The sequence below is a fragment of the Mustela erminea genome, chromosome 14 (assembly GCF_009829155.1).
Source record: "Mustela erminea isolate mMusErm1 chromosome 14, mMusErm1.Pri, whole genome shotgun sequence".
In the NCBI taxonomy this organism is placed as follows: Eukaryota; Metazoa; Chordata; class Mammalia; order Carnivora; family Mustelidae; genus Mustela; species Mustela erminea.
The window spans coordinates 34,314,635-34,332,130 of record NC_045627.1 but is presented as its reverse complement, the minus strand read 5'-3'; the positions used below and the strand labels follow the sequence as shown (position 1 = coordinate 34,332,130).

At 36.5% G+C, this 17,496-nt stretch overlaps 1 protein-coding gene across 5 annotated transcripts in view; it reads left to right on the top strand.

The window, feature by feature from the left end:
• Positions 1-17,496, top strand: part of CTNNA3 (catenin alpha 3) — a 1,797,739-nt gene that overhangs the window by 137,060 nt on the left and 1,643,183 nt on the right. For all 5 annotated transcript variants that reach the window (XM_032312382.1, XM_032312379.1, XM_032312381.1 and 2 more), the window contains exon 4: positions 11,074-11,240. In XM_032312382.1, coding sequence (XP_032168273.1) covers positions 11,074-11,240 — 167 coding nt within the window. The remainder of the gene's footprint in view (positions 1-11,073; positions 11,241-17,496) is intronic.

The window sequence follows — 17,496 nt, the reverse complement described above, 5'->3', positions numbered from 1 at the left end:
GTATTACACTATGCGTTAAGTATTAAGAGTTTAAATAAAAACTTCAAAAAACATAATTAAAGACAGGGTTTGAAACAAGTCATTACACTAAATGTTGATTTTTAGTTGTGATAGGAAGCATACAATCTTATTGTGAGGCCTGCCTTAATAATGCGGGATCTGAGGCTTCATTGAAAAAGTGATGTTTATATTGGAGTTTGAGCTGAGGCTGAAAATGGTTGTGCATATTGCATGGAAGGGAGGGTGGTGAAGCCAGTAATAGGAAGTTTACTTACTGCATCTTTGTTATCATTTTCCCTGAACAGTGTTACTTGGTTTTCTCTTCATACTACCTTAATGGAAACAAAGACTTAATAGTTCTTTAATGTTTAAATGATCTTTTCCTGAGTATGACTCTTCAGCCAATTGTTCAAAATCCCAACGTTTTTAGTCAAGAACACATAATTCTTTTTAATGTATATGAAGTCAAAGATAGTATTCTATAAAGGCTGTCATAACTTTCCAATTCAGAATCATGACAAGAAAAGATAATTTTCTTTTTTGTGGGAATTCATCTGCTCTCTAAATTTCTGAGGTCCCTTTAGTTTTTCATAGTCTCCTGGCAGAAATTCTGAGTTATAGAGAAACGTAAAAATCACCATTTCCTGGTCTTAAAAATTTACCAATTCTACTAGAAATTTCCTGAGAAGTAACAGCTATTTGTTGACTGGTGTCTGTGTTCAGATACTGTGCTAAACATGTATTATGAATTATATCTCAATCATCTCAGGAACACTATGAGATAAGTAATACTTTTATTTCTTTCCTTCAGAGGAGGACACTGAAAGTATTTAAGCATCCAAGGTCTCAGAGCTAGAAGAGGCAAATAAGAATTTGATCTCAGAAGTGTCTGACTTAATAGTCTAACTCGGTATTGATAAGAGAACTAAAAGTGACATATTAGCTTGTTTAGGCAGTCTCAGACCCTCTTCACAGGCATTGTCTGTTATAAAGAACACTATTCTTTATATTCTTTGTATATATTTAATAAAAACCATTAATTTCATTTTTATTATGCTAAATAATAGTAAAGTAAGTAAAAACTAAAATATTCATGAAGTAGAGTAGATAAGACAGGCCCTTTAATATATTGTTGGTGAGATGGCTGTGTTTTTGGAGAATTTTTTGACAATATGTAACAAAACATAAAATTCATTTGCCTCTGGACTTAGCAATTCTACTTTTAAGAATTTATCCTCCAGCTAAGTTTGTTCATGCATGCAAAGATGTGAGTCATTCTTTGTAGTACTGTTTGAAATAGGAAAAAGTTGGAAATGATTTATGGGTTTAATAGAAGTCTTGTAAAATAAGTTATAGTAGATCAATAAGGTGTAGTTGTATTCAAGTATTAAAAAGAATGACTACAGGGGCTCCTGGGTGCCTTAGTGGGTTAAAGCCTCTGCCTTCAGCTCGGGTCATGATCCCAGGATCCTGGGATCGAGCCCCGCTTCCGGCTCTCTGCTCAGGTGGGAGCCTGCTTCCTCCTCTCTCTCTGCCTACCTCTCTGCCTACTTGTGGTCTCTGTCTGTCAAATAAATAAATAAAATCTTTAAAAAAAAAAAGGGGCAAATGGCAAGATTTCATTTCTTTTGATGGTTGCATAGTATTCCATTGTGTATATATACCACATCTTCTTGATCCATTCATCTGTTGATGGACATCTAGGTTCTTTCCATAGTTTGGCTATTGTGGACATTGCTGCTATAAACATTCGGGTGCACGTGCCCCTTTGGATCACTACGTTTGTATCTTTAGGGTAAATACCCAATAGTGCAATTGCTGGGTCATAGGGCAGTTCATGCTTAGCGAAATAAGTCAAGCAGAGAAAGACAACTATCATATGATCTCCCTGATATGAGGAAGTGGTGATGCAACATGGGGGCTTAAGTGGGTAGGAGAAGAATAAATGAAACAAGATGGGATTGGGAGGGAGACAAACCATAAGTGACTCTTAATCTCACAAAACAAACTGAGGGTTGCTGGGGGGAGAGGGTTTGGGAGAAGGGGGTGGGATTATGGACACTGGGGAGGGTATGTGCTTTGGTGAGTGCTGTGAAGTGTGTAAACCTGGTGATTCACAGACCTGTACCCCTGGGGATAAAAACATATGTTTATAAAAAATAAAAAATTAAAAAAAAAAAAGGGGGGGCACCTGGGTGGCTCAGTGGGTTAAGCCTCTGCCTTCGGCTCGGGTCATGATCTCAGGGTCCTGGGATCGAGCCCCACATCGGGCTCTTTGCTCGGTGGGGAGCCTGCTTCCCTCTCTCTCTCTGCCTGCCTCTCTGCCTACTTGTGATCTCTCTCTCTCTGTCAAATTAAAAAAAAAAAAAAAAAGAAGGACTACAGCTATTCAAGTCTTTACTAAGCTCAACACTCTGTTCTTAATTAACTTTAATAAATATCATAGGTATTGTTATTATAGCTCCATTTATGAGGAAAAAATAAAAAAGTTAAGTGACTTGTCTGAAGTAGTAGGAACAGATACTGAAGCAGAACATCTTTAAAACCCACATGACTAATTACTATGCATACTTTAATGTTTCCTGGTCATTTATATCCCTGTGTGAAAAGAAAATAAATTGATAAGTGAAGAAACAAATTGTAGGAAGATTTTATAGTATGATAATATTTGTGAAAATTATCCATACCTGTATCTACTGCATGTTTTATAACATATAAAAATGTCTCTATTTTCTCATGACAGAAAATCTTTCTTTATATATTAATATATGTGAATATGTGAATATATTCATAAGGTACATTAAAAGTACATATAAATATATATAAATTTATATATATAAATTTATATACATATGTACACATAAAACATACATTTGTGGAAAAATTTCTGGGTGGCTATACAAGAACTCAATTTTTGGATGATTCATATAGAGACTTCATAAAATTTTTTCCCCTTATACTCTTCAGTATGCTGAATTATTTAAAAGTAATGAGCACCTATCACTTTCATAATAAAAACAAATTTAAATTGAAAAACGTAAAAAACAGTGCACGTGAAAATTCTTTAACAGTTATTTTCCTGGAGAGAAATGAAGAGGAACTTTTTCATATTATACACTTATGGACCTTATTTTTTAATTTTTTTTTAGTTTAGAATATTCATTTCTTTGCTTTTACTATAAGTAATTATAATATTACATAGTTAAATTTTTTGTGGGCTATGCTTTTAACTTTAATTTTTTATGGAAATAAAGCAGAGCTAAATAAAAGAGACATTACTGTATTAGTAAAATCTCCATTACAAATCATTTTTTACAACGAAAGCAATGGTTGGATTTGGACTGATTCTCTGAAATTCAATTAACATATAATGTATCGTTAGTTTCAGACATATAGGTCAGTGATACACCAGTCTTTTTTTTGTTTTTTTAAGATCTTATTTATTTATTTGAAAGAGAAAAAGCAAGAGAGCACCAAGTGAAAGGCGAAAGACAGAAGGTGAGGGGAAGGGGTAGAGGGAGAGGGAAAAGCAGAGGGAGAAGCAGACTTCTTGCTGAGCAGGGAGTTCTGTTTGGGCTCAGTCCCAGGACCCTGGGATCATGATCTGAGCTGAAGGCAGAGGCTTAACTTGACTGAGCCACCCAGGCCCCAACCAGTCCTATATAATACCCAGTGCTCATTACATCATGTGCCCTCCTTAATGTCCATCACCCAGTTACCCCATCCCCCCACCCACCTCCCCTCCAACAAGCCTTAGTTTGTTTTCTATGATTAAGAGTCACTTATGGTTTGTCACCTCTGATTTTGTTTTATTTTTTCCTCTTTCCCTATGATCTTCTTCTTTAATTTCTTTTATCAGTGAGAAATGATAATTGTTGTAGGGTAGCTCAATTTTCAACTTTTTGAGGAACCTCCATGCTGTTTTCCAGAGTGGATGCACTAGCTTGCATTTCTGCTGACAGTGTAGGAAGGTTCCCCTTTCTCCTCATCTTCACTAATATCTGTCATTTCCTGGCTTGTTAATTTTAGTGATTCTGACTGGTGTGAGGTAGTATATTGCATTGTGGTTTTGATTCGTATTTCCCTGATGCCGAGTGATGTTGAATACTTTTTAATATAACTGTTGGCCATTTGGATGTCTTTGCAGAAATGTCTGTTCATGCCTTCTGCCCATTTCTTGATTAGATTGTTTGTTCTTTGGGTGGAGAGTTTGATAAGTTCTTTATAGATACTGGATACCACCCTTTATCTGATATGTCATTTGCAAATATCTTTTCCCATTCTTTTGGTTGTCTTTTGGTTTTGTCGACTGTTTCCTTTGCTGTGCAAAATATTTTTTATCTTGATGAAGTCCCAAAATTTAATTTTTGCCTTTGTCTCCCTTGCCTTTGGAGACGTGTTTAGCAAGAAGTTGCTGTGGCTGAGGTCAGAGAGATTTGTTCCTGTTTTCTCCTCAAGGATTTTGGTGGATTCCTGTCTCACATTTATGTACTAATCTGTTTTTGTGTATGGTATAAGGAAATGGTCCAGTTTCATTCTTCTGATGTGGCTGTCCAATTTTCCAAATGCCATTAGTTGAACTGACTTTTTTATGTTGGATAATTCTTTTTTTTAATTTTCTTTTTAAAAATTAACATATAATGTATTATTTGCTTCAGAGGTACAGTTCTATGAATCATCAGTCTTAACACAATTCACAGCACTCACCATAGCACTTACCTTCCCCAATGTCCATAACCCAGCCACCCTCTCTCTCCCCCACCAACAACCCTTAGTTTGTTTCCTGAGATTAAGAGTCTCTTATGGTTTGTCTCCCTCCTGATCCCATCTTGTTTCATTTTTTCCCTCCCTACCCACCATGACCCCCCACCCTGCTTTTCAAATTCCTCATATCAGAACAATCATATGATAATTGTCTTTCTCTGATTGACTTATTTCACTTAGCATAATGTCTTCTAGTTCCATCCACATTGTTGCAAAGGGCAAGATTTCAGTTTTTTTATGGCTACATAGTATTCCATTGTGTATATATACCAAAACTTCTTTATCCACTCATCTGTTGATGGACATCTAGGTTCTTTCCATAGTGTGGCTTGTGGACATTGCTGCTATAAACATTCAGATGCATGTGCCCCTTTGTATCCCTACATTTTTATCTTTAGGATAAATACCCAATAGTGTGATTGCTGGGTCATAGAGTAGCTCTGTTTTCAACTTTTTGAGGAACCTCCATGCTGTTTTCCAGAGTGGCTGCACCAGCTTGCATTCCCACCAACAGTGTAGGAGGGTTCACCTTTTTCCGCATCCTCTCCAACATCTGTCATTTCCTGACTTGTTAATTTTAGCCATTCTGACTGGTGTGAGGTACTATCTCACTATGGTTTTGATTTATATTTCCCTGATGCCCAGTGGTGTTGAGCACTTTTTCATGTGTCTGTTGGCTATCTGGATGTCTTTGCAGAAATGTCTGTTCATGTCGTCTGCCAATTTCTTCATTGGATTATTTGTTCTTTGGATGTTCAGTTTCATAAGTTCTTTATAGATTTTGGACACTAGCCCTTTATCTGGTACATCATTTGCAAAAAATCTTTTCCCACTCTTTTCATTGTCTTTTCATTTTGTTAACTGTTTCCTTTGCTGTGCAAAAGCTTTTGATCTTGATAAAGTCCCAGTAGTTCATTTTTGCCCTTGCTTCCCTTGCTGTTGGCAGTGTTTCTAGGAAGAGGTTGCTGTGGCTGAGGTTGAAGAGGTTGCTGCCTGTGTTCTCCACAAGGATTTTGATGGATTCCTGTCTCACATTGAGGTCTTTCATCCATTTTGAGTCTATTTTTGTGTGTGGTATAAGGAAATGGCCCAGTTTCATTTTTCTGCATGTGGCTGTCCAATTTTCCCAACACAATTTATTGAAGAGACTGTCTTTTTTTTCACTGGACATACTTTCCTGCTTTGTCGAAGATTAGTTTACCATAGAGTTGAGGGTCCATTACTGGGCTCTCTATTCTGTTCCATTGATCTGTGTGTCTGTTTTTGTGCCAGTACCATACTGTCTTGATGCTTGGAGCTTTGTAATAGAGCCTGAAGTCTGGAATTTTGATGCCGCCAGCTTTGGTTTTCTTTTTCAATATTCCTCTGGCTATTTGGGGTCTTTTCTGGTTCCATATACATTTTAGGATTATTTGTTCCATTTCTTTGAAAAAAAATGGATGGTATTTTGATAGGGATTGCATTAAACATGTAGATTGCTTTAGGTAGCATAGACATTTTCACAATATTTGTTCTCCCAATCCATGAAGATGGAACATTTTCCCATTTCTTTGTGTCTTCCTCTATTTCTTTCATGAGTACTTTACAGTTTTCTGAATACAGATTCTTTGCCTCTTTGGTTAGATTTAGTTATGGTTTTGGGTGGAATTTTAAATGGGATTGACTCCTTAATTTCTCTTTCTTCTCTCTTGCTTTTGATGTATAGAAATGCAACTGATTTCTGTGCATTGATTTTATATCCTGACACTTCACTGAATTCCTGTACAAGTTCTAGCATTTTTGAGTGGAGTCTTTTGGATTTTCCACGTAAATTATATCACCTGCAAAGAGTGAGACTTTGACTTCTTTGATGATTTAGATGCCTTTTCTTTCTTTCTTTCTTTCTTTCTTTTTAAAAGATTTATTTATTCGTTTTTCAAGCAGTGCTTGTGCTCCCTTTTGGCAGGCAGAGGTAGAGAGAGAAGTAGGCTCCCTGCGAGAAAGGAGCCTGATGTGGAACTCAATCCCAGACCCTGGGACCATTATCTGAGCTGAAGGCAGCCGCTTAACCGACTGAGCCACCCAGGCTCATTTCTTTTTGATGCATTTCGTTTATTTTTGATGTCTCATTGCTGAGGCTAGGACTTCTAGAACTATGTTGAATAGCAGTGGTGGGGATAGTGGACAGCCCTGCCGTGTTCTTGAGCTTAGGGGAAAGCTCTCAGTTTTTCCCCATTGAGAATGATAGTTGCTGTGGGTTTTTCATAGATGGCTTTGATGATATTGAAGAATGTACCCTCTATCCCTACCCTTTGAAGAGTTTTGATCAAGAGAGGATGCTGTACTTTGTCAAATGCTTTTTAAGCATCTATTGAGAGTATCATATGGTTCTTGTTCTTTCTTTTATTAATGTATTGTACCCCATTGATTGCTTTATGGATGTTGAACCAACCTTGCAGCCCAGGAATAAATGCCACTTGGTCGTGGTGAATAATCCTTTTAATGTACTGTTGGATCCTATTGGCTAGTATTTTGGTGAGGATTTTTGCATCTGTGTTCATCAAGGCTATTGGTCTGTAATTCTCTTTTTTCATGGGGTCTTTATTTGTTTTTGGGATTAGGTAATGCTGGCCTCAAAGAATGAATTTGGAAGTATTCTTTCTATTTCTATTTTTTGAAACAGTTTCAGAATAAGTATTAATTCTTCTTTAAATGTTTGGTAGAATTCCCCTGGGAAGCCATCTGGCCCTGGGCCCTTGTTTGTTCAGAGATTTTTGATTAATGTTTCAATTTCCTTACTGGTTATGTGTCTATTCAGGTTTTCTATTTCTTTCTGGTTCAGTTTTGGTAGTTTATACATCTCTAAGAATGCATCCATTTCTTCAGATTGCCCAACTTGCTCGTGTATCGTTGCTCATAATATGTTCTTATAACTGTTTGTATTTCTCTGGTGTTGGTTGTGATCTCTCCTCTATCACTCATGATTTTATTTGGGTCCTTTCTCTTTCTTTTTATAATTCTGGCCAGGGGGTTATCAATTTTATTAATTATTTCAAAGAACAAGCTCCTAGTTCCGTTGATTTGTTCTCCTATTCTTTTGGTTTCTATTTCATTGATTTCTGCTCTGATCTTTATGATTTCTCTTCTCCTCCTGGGTTTAGGCTTTCTTTGCTGTTCTTTCTCCAGCTCCTTTATGTGTAGGGTTAGGTTTTGTGCCCGAGATGTTTTTTGTTTCTTGAGAATGGCTCATATGGCTATATACTTTCTTCTCAGGACTACCTTTGCTGTGTCCCACAGTTATTGAACAGTTATATTTTCATTTTCATTTGTTTCCATGAATTTTAAAAAATTCTTCTTTAACTTCCTGGTTGACCCATTCATTCCCCTTTTTTTTTTTAAGATTTTATTTATTTATTTGACAGAAATCACAAGTAGGCAGAGAAGCAGGCAGAGAGAGAAAGGAGGAAGCAGGCTCCCTGCCAAGCAGAGATCCCAATGTGGGACTTGATCCCAGGACCCTGAGATCATGACCTGAGTGGAAGGCAGAGGCTTACTTAACCCACTGAGCCACCCAGGCCCCCGACCCATTCATTTTTTAGTAGGATGCTCTTTAGCCTCCATGTATTTGATTTCTTTCCAACTTTCCTTTTGTGGTTGAGTTCTAGTTTCAGCGCATTGTGGTCTGAAAATATGCAGGGAGTGATCCCATTCTTTTGGTACCAGTTGAGACCTGATTTGTGATCCAGGATGTGATCTATACTGGAATGTTCCACATACAGTAGAGAAGAATATGTATTCTTTTGTTTTGGGATGGAATGTTCTGAATATATCTGTGATGTCCATCTGCTCCAGGGTGTCATTTAAAGCTTTTATTTCCTTATTGATCCTTTGCTTAAATGATCTGTCCATTGCATGAGTGGGATCTTAAAATCCCTATTATTTTATTGTTATTGATATGTTTATTTGATTTTGTTATTAATTGATTTATATAATGGCTGCACCCATGTTAGGGGCATAAATATTTATAATTGTTAGATCTTTTTGTTGGATAGACCTCTTTATTATGATATAGTGTCATTTCTCATCTCTTATTACAGTCTTTGATTTAAAATTTAATTTGTCTGGTATAAGGATTGTCACCCCAGCTTTCTTTTGATTTCCATTAGTATGATAAATGGTTTTCCACCCTGTCACTTTCAATCTGGAGGTGTCTTTGGGTCTATGGTGAGTCTCTTCCAGAGAACATATCAGTGGGTCTTGTTTTTTCATACAGTCTGGTACCCTGTGTCTTTTGATTGGGGCATTATCCCATTAACATTCAGAGTAATTATTGAAAGATGTGAATTTTGTGCTTTTGTATTACCTGTAAGGCTGTTTCTGTATGTTTTCTCATTTAAAACACTGATTATGCCAGTCTTTTCTTGCCTGCACAGTCTACTGCCAGTCTAATGATTCTAGTCTTGTAGGTTACAAACCTCTCGTCCCAAGCTGCTTTCAGGATTTTCTCTTTGTCTCTGAGATTTGTAGGTTTCACTATCATATGTCAGATTCTTGACCTATTTTTATTGATGGGGGGGGGGGGGTTTCTCTGTGCCTCCTAGACTTGAATGCCTGTTTCCTTCTCCAGATTAGGGATGTTCTCTGTTATAATCTGCTCCAATATACCTGCTGCCCCTTTCCTCTTTCCTTTTCTTTTAGATCCCAATTATTGTAATACTGTTTTGCTCTATGGTATCAGTTATCTCTTGAATTCTCCCCTCGTGATCCAAGAGTTGTTTATCTTTCTTTTTCTCAGCTTCTTTGTTTTCCATCATTTTGTCTTCTATACCACTAATTCTCTCTCCTGCCCCATTTATCCAAGCAGTTAGAGCCTCCATTTTTTATTGAATTTCATTAATAGCCTTTTGGCTTGATTAGATTTTAGTTCTTTTATTTCTCCAGAAAGGGATTTTGTAGTGTCTTCTATGCTTTTTTTTTTTTTTAAACCAGCTAGTATCTTTATAATTGTTATTTTTAACTCTAATTCTGACATCTTACTTATGTCCATACTGATTAGGTCCCTGGCAGTCAGTACTGCCTCTTTCTCTGTTTTTTGAGGTGAGTTTTTTCCATCTTGCCATTCTTTCAGAAGGTGGTTGCTTTTCTATTTGTAGAGTTACAGGCATTCTTTTCTTCACCCTCTAGTTGAGTTTGCAGGTGTTCAGAATGGTTTGAGAGCCATCTAGCTGAATTCCTGAGACCAGATGAAATTAAGGTTTCCTACTCCTCTGCCATCTTGGACTCCTCCTTGAACTGTGAACTTTTAAAAATGAATGAGTTCACATTGCTTTTATCATAAGATGTATTTTCAATGAAAAAATCTTAAAAATTTTAGGTATATTATTTTAACAGTTACGTACTATTATATATAATTTCCATGACTAAGTTTAGGATGCAGGTTATTATACTGACAGTTTAGGAAAATCTGCCTATGTTAAACTTTTATCAGAGAGTTCCTATTTTGAAGGCTAGCTCTTTTCTTTTTCTTTTTCTTTTTTATTTTAAAGATTTTATTTATTTATTTGACAGAGAGAGATCACAAGTAAGCAGAGAGGCAAGCAGAGAGAGAGAGAGGAGGAAACAGGCTCTCTGCTGAGCAGAGAGCCCGATGCGGGACTCGATCCCAGGACCCTGAGATCATGACCTGAGCTGAAGGCAGCGGCTTAACCCACTGAGCCACCCAGGCGCCCTCTTTTTCTTTTTAAAAATATTTTATTTATTTGAGAGAAAGAGAGAGAGCGTGAGCATGAGTGGGGTGAAGGACAGAGGGAGAAGCAGACTCTCCACTGAAAAGAGAGCCCAATGCAGGATTCAGTTCTAGGTCCCCAGGATCATGACCTGAGGTGCAGGCAGACTCTTAACTGACTGAGCCACCTAGGTGTCCAGGCTAGCTCTTCTCTAACACTGACTTGGAAAGTAACTCAATTAAGATTTACCTTATTTTTATAAACAAGATTGTTTCTTGTTTTGAAGTCTTAGTAATGAAACCTTTTACAGCAAATGAGATTCAGCAAATACAGAAGTTGACAGCAATTCTAGTAGATGTTGCTAGTCAGCTGAACATAGTTCTCTTGCAGGAAGATGGTATCATGCTTCTTAAACTCCAGAGCCTTTATTAAAAACAAATGCCAATTTTAAACTCCATTGTTTATAAACTGTGTTCTGGTGTCAACTGACACTATTTTAATATTATGCTTAGTCATAAAATGTAGTTGGAATTAAGATGATAAATGCTTAAACATTTAAGTATAGGTGAAACTTAAAGTATATTATTTTTGTTATGTTTTTCAGGTGAAGCTCTGAAAGTATCAGCTGAGAGATTTGCAGATGATCCATGTTATCTCCCCAAAAGGGAGGCTGTGGTTCAAGCTGCCCGTGCCTTGTTGGCTGCAGTTACCAGACTCCTTATCCTCGCAGACATGATAGATGTCATGAGTCTCTTGCAGCATGTGTCAGCTGTGAGTAAAAGATGGCTAGTTTACCTTGGCATTGTTCTCACTTCTAATTCCATTTTCTGAAACTGGTATTAATCCTAGTGCATCCCAACCTCACCTTCATTTCTTAATGTCACCCAGCAGATAATTCAATTAGATTGTGCAACTCTTGTATACCTCAAAAGAACAAAGCCAGAAGTTATTTTGTTTATTAAAATTTTTAGATTTTTAATTTAAATTCTAGTTAACATATAGTGTTATATTATGTAACTAAATGTTAACATATAGTTTCAGGCATACAATTTAGTGATTCAGCACTTGGGGCTCATCACAAGTGAACTCCTTTTTTTGTTTTTTAAGGAAGTACACTCCTTAATCCCTGTTACCTATTTCACCCGTCCCCCCACTACCAACCATCTGTTCTCTTCAGTTTTTGACCTCTTCAGTTAAGACTCTGTTTCTTGTAGTCCATAGTCTTTCATGGTTCATCTCCCCCACTGGTTTCCCCCTACTTCATTTTTCCTTTCCTTCTCCTATGTCCTTCATGCTATTCCTTATGTTCCACATATAAGGGAAACCATATTAATGATTGTCTTTCTCTGCTTGACTGATCTCACTTAGCTTAATCCCCTCCAGTTCCATCCATGTCAATGCAAATGGTAGGTAGTCATCCTTTCTGATGGCTGAGTAATATTCTATTGTATATATGGACCACACCTTCTTTATTCATTCATCTGTTGAAAGGCATCTCTGCTTCTTCCACACTTTGGCTATTGTGGACATTCCTGATATGAACAGTGGGGTGCATGTGATCCTGTCAGAGAAGAGGGCGGTAGGGATATGGGTTATCCCAGTGATGGGTGTTAAAGAGAGCATTATTACATGGAGCACTGGGTGTTATACACAACAATAAATCATGGAACACTACATCAAAAACTAATGATGTACTGTATGATGACTAACGTAACATAATAAAGAAAAAAGATAGTTTCTTGGTTTGCGTCTCTCTTTTTCCCCATTTGCTCATTTGTGTTGTTTCTTAAATTCCACAGTTCAGTGAAATCATATGGTTTGTCTTTCTCTGACTGACTTATTTCATTTAGCACAATACTCTGTAGTTTCACCCATGTTGTTGCAAATGCCGAATTCATTCTTTTCTTAGCATATATATGTGTATATATAGATATATGTATGAATATTACTCAGCAAAGGCCTGCTGACGTGCAGAGACAGTGAGGCGGAGGCAAGGTAGACCACAAGAGGGGATGGAAGAGGCGTTCAGAGCCACATCAGGCTGAGCTTTGAAGGCTGCGGTAAAGGGCTTCAGATGCAGGCATTGCTGGTTCAATTCAATTTTTGTCTGTCTCTCTTTTTTATAAAGATATTTTATTTTTGGGTGCCTGGGTGGCTCAGTGGGTTAAGCCGCTGCCTTCAGCTCAGGTCATGATCTCAGGGTCCTGGGATTGAGTCCCGCATCGGGCTCTCTGCTCGGCAGGGAGCCTGCTTCCTCCTCTCTCTCTCTGCCTGCCCCTCTGCCTACTTGTGATCTCTCTCTGTCAAGTAAATAAATAAATCTTAAAAAAAAAAAGATATTTTATTTTATTTTTAACCAATCGCTACACCCAAGGTGGGGCTCCAACTCACAACCCCAAGATCAGGAGTCGCTTCTTCTTCTGTTGAGACAGCCAGGTGCTCTTCCTCTCTTCCCCACTGTCTCCCTGCTTCCCTTTCCATCAAGGTCTCTGTCCCCGCTTCTGAATTTCTGTCCTCCTCTGTACTTCTGGATACAGCACTTGGGCAGACAGATAGGGCGGGAGGCTCCCAGCCATACGTCTCCCTCTGACTGCAGCCGCTACACCACCCTGCTATGCCTGCAGGAGCAGTGTGGCTGTCTGCCTGGCAACCCGTGACATCACGCAGAGGCTGGCGCTGGGTTGGCTTGGCGCTCGCCGGAGGCCGGGCAGTTTCTAGCTCACAGAGGGTTTTGGAAGAGCCGGGATGGGGGAGACAGGAAGAAAATCGGGAGGGACTTGTATAAAAAAAATTATATATATATATATATATATATATTATATATATATATAAAATATATATAAACATTTAATATATTATATATTTACGTAAAATTAATATATAAAATTTATATTTATATATTTATATAAAATTTATATATTTATATAAAAATATATATAAAGAAGTTGTGAGATTATATATATATAATTATATATATATATAATATATATATAATCTCACAACTTCTTTATCCATTCAATAGTCGATGGACAGATGGGCTTTTTGCATAATTTGGCTATTGTTGGTAGTGCTGCTGTAAACATTGGGGAGCATGTATCCCTTTGAATTAGTATTTTTGTGTTCTTTGGGTAGATGCCTAATAGTGCAATTGCTGGATCTTAGGGTGGTTCTATTTTTAACTTTTTGAGGAATCTCCATATGATTTTCCACAGTAGGCTCAGTGGCTGCACCTACTGAGTTTGCATCACCACCAACAATGCAGCAGTGTTCCCCTTTCTCTTCATCCTTGCCAAACCTGTTGTTTCTTGAGTTGTTGATTTTAGTTATTACAATAAGTGTGAAGGGATAGCTCATTGTAGTTTTGATTTGTATTTCCCCGAGGATGAGTGATCTTGAGCATCTTTTCTTGTGTCTGTTGGCCATTTGGTTGTCTTCTTTGGAAAAATGATTATTTGTGACTTTTGCCCATTTTTAAATTGGATTGTTTGTTTTTTAGGTATGCAGTTTGATTAGTTCTTTGTAGATTTTGGATATTAACTCTTTTTCTGATATGTCATTTGCAAATATCTTCTTTAATTCTGTAGGTTGCCTTTTAGTTTTGTTGATTGTTTCCTTCATTGTGCAGAAGATTTACTCGATGAAGTCCTAATAGTTCATTTTTGATTTTGTACCCTTGCTCTGGAGACACGTCTCATAAGAATTTGCTATGGCCAAGGCCAAAGAACACTGTCTGTGGGTGAGATCAAAGAACACTGCTTGTGTTCTCCTCTAGGATTTTGATGGTTTTCTGTCTCACATTTAGGTCTTTCATCCATTTTGCGTTTATTTTTGTATATTGGATAAGAAAGTGGTCCAGTTTCATTTTTTTGCATTTTGCTGTCAGTTTTTCCCAACACCATTTGTTGAAGAGACTGTCTTTTTTCCATTGGATGTTCTTTCTTGCTTTGTTAAAGATTAGTTGACCATAAAGTTTTGTTTTTTTTTTGTTTTGTTTTTTTTAATCCTGGTCCGTTGATCTGTGTCTCTATTTTTGTGCCAGTACCATACTGTCTTGATCATTACAGTTTTACAATATAGTTTGAAGGTGGAATTGTGATGCCTCCTGCTTTGCTGTTCTTTTTTGAGATTGCTTTGACTATTTGGGGTCTCTGGTGGTTCTATTCAAATTTTAGGATTGTTTGTCTTAAAGCCAGTGGTAGATTGAAAAATAGAAGATGGCTCACTAATAAAGAAATAAATAGGATTATATAGGTAATATAAATAATAAATATATAATTGAAAAAGAAAAACTTTAAAATTTAAGACACAAGAAAGTTTGTCCTACTTTATAAATGAATGCTATTTGCCAGCTACTCTTGATCCAAGATCAAGTGTGCATGTTTGCAGGTTGTCTGTGATATCTGTAGTAATCCATATGAAAAATGTATAAATTGATTTAATATGAGTAAAGAATATAATTTTACTTAGATACTACAAAGGCAGCAAGATATCTTGCTTGCTTTATTTTGCTAGACAAATCATTTAGAAAAGTTTTAGTAGAAAGAGAATTTTATTAGAGCCCTTTTTACTTTCTTAATTTATTTAGTTTGACCAAGTCATTAATAATGTCCAGGTGAGAAGATTGCAGACAATCCTTTGGAGTCTCTGATCTATTTCCTGCATTAGGACTTTTATTCTTCTGTCCATAAATACATCTGCATATTCATAAGGTGCCTGATGACTGTAGTATCACTTTTCCATTAAGCAAATGATGGCCTTGTCTGATTGACCTTCTTATTAAAATCATTTTCTCTAATTGCTAAGCTAAACCTTTCTTTGCATCGTTATCTTACTCTTTAATGCTTACCATAACACTAAACTAATGGAACCTTCCCTTTATAATTTCATATTCCTTTTCTTTTGTTAGTTTTATTACTGTAAGAAAACAAGCTGGCACTTTTTTGTTGTTTTAGATAAGGAGAGAGTATAGGAAAGAGTATAGGAAAAAGTTTTTTAGGAAAGAGTATAGTTTTTATCTTCAGAAGCTGTATACTAGTGGATTTGTAGGTGAGATAATTAAGTAGTGTTTCTTGGTTCTTGGTTCTTGTTAGATACTGAAAATAGTACTCTAGACAAATCCCTAAACATTTATGACATTCATTTTTTTTTTCATATGTGAATACAGATGCTAAGAAATGTTGTAATCAAGAAGTAAGGTATGAAAGATTAAGTGCCAGGTAATTCATAGTTTTAGTGACCCCAGTTTTCCGGTATTTTAGACTCTAGATTTGTTGAGATAGAGCAGAATGAAAGGCTTTTTCAGGTAAAAATTGCTATCCTCATAATTGATTAAGAAGTAATGGTGTGTATATTCAAGACCACAAATACCTCTATTACCAATTTTAGTTGAGTACCACTAATTGCTAGGCATAGTGCTGGGTAGTTCACACACATTATGTCTTTCAAATGAAGCAGGAAATAACTGAAGATCAAAACAAAACAAAGTACTATTTTTTTGCAATAAAATTATAGTTAATATTTACTGAGTTTTTATAATATGCTAATAAGCATGATGCAGGATTATCTTCTTAATTCAGTCTTCAACAACAGTCATATGATTATGATTTTTATTTTAAATTTCAAAAAAAAACAGGCATATTTATTTAAGAAATTTGCTCAAGGTGATAGGAAAAAAAAAAACCCTTTTTGGAATATAGTACTCCATGGGTTAGGACAACCTTAATTATAAATACCTTTCACAAGCGTATAGACAAGTTCATGGCTTATAATAGATTATTAAAGGAATTCAGATATGTCTAACTACTCTCTCCTATATTTGTTGGTATCAGAGACTGAGTTTAGGGTACATCATTTAAGATACTTATCAGTGTGTTTAGTACAACAATGTTACCTCATCTAAGAAAAAGGGGAGACCTTTTGTGGTGAATTGTAATAGTGTTTCATTATTTCTTTGTTATGAAAAATTTATATACATATGTATTTACTTATTAAAGAATTTATTTATTTATTGGACAGACAGAGATCACAAGCAGGCAGAGAGGCAGGCATAGAGAGAGAAGGGAAGCAGACTCCCTGCTGAGCAGAGAGCCCGATATGGGGTTCGATCTCAGCACCCTAGGACCATGACCTGAGCCGAAGGCAGAGACTTTAACCCACTGAGCCACCCAGGCACCCTTATTTATTTATTTTAAGATTTTATTTATTTATTTGTTAGAGAGAGGGGGAGCACAAGCAGGGGGAGTGGCAGGCAGTGGGAGAGCACATTCCCCACTGAGCAAGGAGACCAATGCATGACTCAATCTCAGGACCCTGGGATCATGACCCGAGCCAAAGGCAGCTGCCCAACCTACTGAGCCACTCAGACATCCCACAAAATTAATATTTAAATTGCATCATTAACTGAATTCTTTTGACAAAAATGGACAAACGGAATTTTTTGAATGTCATCAAGTTTAGAATTATTTGGCATAACATTCCCTCCACCCCAAAGTATTCTACAGACCCTGTCTTATAAATATGCAACCTGGAAGAAAAGATTTTTTTTATGGTCAGTGCTGCATATAGAAATTCTCTTTGAATATTTTTGATGCACATAAGCACATAAAAGTTGGTGAGAAATATTGAAGTGAAGAAATGTATTTAATTTGCATAACTCAGAGTTTCTCCAATTTTTTAACCTTAGGACCCTTATAATATGTTAATCCTGGAAATTTCTCAGACCATACTTTGGGAAATAGTGGTTTAAAATATTTCTTTTTTCTTTCTTTTTAAAAATAACTCCACACTCAGTATGGAGCCCAAAATAGGACTTGAACCCACGACCCTGAGATCAAGACCTGAGTTGAGACCATGAGTTGAATGCTTAGCTGACTAAGCCACTCAGGAGCCCCGTAGAATATTTCTGTATTTCTAATAATATTTATTAATATATTAAATTTCTTCTTGGATTAAAAAATTTTGGAGGAAAAATGTCAGGGCCCTTACAGTCTAATATCTTATTGATGTAGATTAGACTCTTTCCTACAAT